Source organism: Atta colombica, unplaced genomic scaffold (genome assembly GCF_001594045.1).
Source record: "Atta colombica isolate Treedump-2 unplaced genomic scaffold, Acol1.0 scaffold77, whole genome shotgun sequence".
NCBI classification, from domain to species: Eukaryota; Metazoa; Arthropoda; class Insecta; order Hymenoptera; family Formicidae; genus Atta; species Atta colombica.
Window position 1 is genome coordinate 796,811 of NW_017259569.1, and position 2,167 is coordinate 798,977.

Here is a 2,167-nt window from a genome sequence, read left to right on the forward strand (position 1 = left end):
TTAATTGTTCATTAATTTCTTGGCCTTTTTAATCTGTTTAACTTTAATAATAAAATATTTCGTGTGCGTGCGTGCGTGAAGAATAAAGCTTTTGTCATCTTTAAGTCGATTTACAGTTGACTAAAACATAGTAGACTAATGGCCAGCAAATAGTTAACTTATCGATTCATAATGGACTGTTGAAAGTCGATTTTAAGTCAACTGGGAACAGTTGATTTTAAGTCGACTTTCAACAGTCGACTATAATATATGCCGACTGGAAAAAGTCGACTATAAGTTGACAAACAGTCATTTATTGTATGGGAAGTAGCGAGTTACTTCCATTTCTTGATTAGAAATAATACGAATTGAAATAATACAAATTTTTATGTATTTAAGTATAAAAGGAAAGTATTAGATTGGTTTAGCCTACACATATTACACACACATGCGCGCGCACACTTACACAAGCATGATTTATCATTTCTTTTTATTAACAAATGCTTATTTACTGTAAATAAATCTTTAGTTGGCATACTCACATAAACATTTGTTGAAATTTGTATTATGTTTTCTCAGTGTATAAATAAAATTTTCGAAAATATTAAACTATAATTTAAAAAGTACATCATAAATAATCGAATTCTTTTGCGCATTATATAAGTACCTGAAAATATTTCAAGCAGAAAAATTATAAAAACCGGATATATCCGTAAATCTCAAAAAATAAGAATATAAAAATAAAAAAAAAAGATATTTCCTATAAAAGAATATTTCCTTCAAATTCACTTCAAAAATTGCCACCAAGATCAATCCTGATAAAACTATTATGCTTCCAACTGTTATTCTTCCAACTCGTTTTACTTACCGCGAAAATTAAGTTGAAGATAAAAAGGATGTATTTGATAACATTCATTCCACACGATTCCATGATGTTTCTTCGTATTTGCCGTTAAAATTAATTAAACTTTACTTTGATTTTATTATTATTATTATTGTTTAGAATTAATAATTCTAGCGGGAACTTAAAAATTCAGACATATAGTCGATCGGCTTGCGTTCCGTGCGGCAGCCGTACGGTCAATGAGAACGATCTAGATGGTGCTCCTTTGTCCAAGCCTACAGGGAAGGTTTCGATCGAAATCCTCGGCTTCGAGGCTACCGAAGGCGGGAGCGCGGTTTCCAGGTCGAAATCCTGCGTTACAAATTCGTTATTGGTCTGCAGTTCTAGGCGAAGGTGATTGTCGACGGTAACCATGGTCACTTATTCCCTCGCCATTGACACCCCCCAAAGTAAACCTCTAGAGAATGTTAAAAGACACAAAAGATACAATCAATATTTATGAATGTATTATCTTGTAGAAAAACATAGTTAATTTCTACAGTGAAACAATATCCTCCGGTTTGAGTTTATGGTTCTATTCTCTGCTTTATGATAAAGAGAGGGAGAGAGAGAGAGAGAAGAGAGAGAGAGAGAGAGAGAGAGAGAGAGAGAGTCCTCTTTAATTCGTAACTACCATCGGACCATCGATCTGAGACAATTCGCTTCAATCACAACATCTCTTCGCTCGAAATTGACGCACGATTCAAAAAATTATATAGCAGGTTTCTTCAGTGGACTTATCTTTATGACATAACTTTGCATGTTGACAAAACGTTAACAGTTTGTGACCTTTTGTGACTTCTAAATTAATTAAATTAGTAATCTTTTTAATAAGTTTCTTTAGATGTAGGCTTTATAAATCAAAGATTTGTCTTTTGAGATTTATAGAAATTTTGTGCCGATATAATAAACAATTTCAAACGATCAGTGCTTTAATTAATATCTCGTTACGTTATGTAGTTAAATAATTAAAAGCAATTTGTATTGTCTTAAGAAATATTTAATATATTAATACTATTAATAAGATTTATTAATTTATTAACAAATAATTTTATGTTTCTCGTTTACTAATCTCCCTTCTCCGGATTTATCTCATTTGGTCATATAATTTTATTAATATTACATTGTCACACTTCAAAGAAACAATGGTAACTCAATTGATAAAAATGTTTTACTGAAATTGTAATAAACAATAATGAAATGCACATTGAAAGGAGAGGATAAAATTATCGAATTTTTGCTTTAAACGATAAAACATTTTCATGTGCATGTTTTCTTGAATGTTTTAATGTACTGAATCAATAA

At 30.8% G+C, this 2,167-nt stretch overlaps 1 protein-coding gene across 1 annotated transcript in view; it reads right to left on the reverse strand.

Moving 5' to 3' along the window:
- Nucleotides 1-916, reverse strand: part of LOC108692563 (CD151 antigen) — an 11,291-nt gene extending 10,375 nt beyond the window's left edge. Inside the window, exon 1 of the mRNA XM_018200870.1 lies at nt 848-916. Within this exon, the coding sequence (XP_018056359.1) occupies nt 848-910 (63 nt within the window). The 5' untranslated portion in view covers nt 911-916. The remainder of the gene's footprint in view (nt 1-847) is intronic.
- Nucleotides 917-2,167: the final 1,251 nt, after the last annotated feature.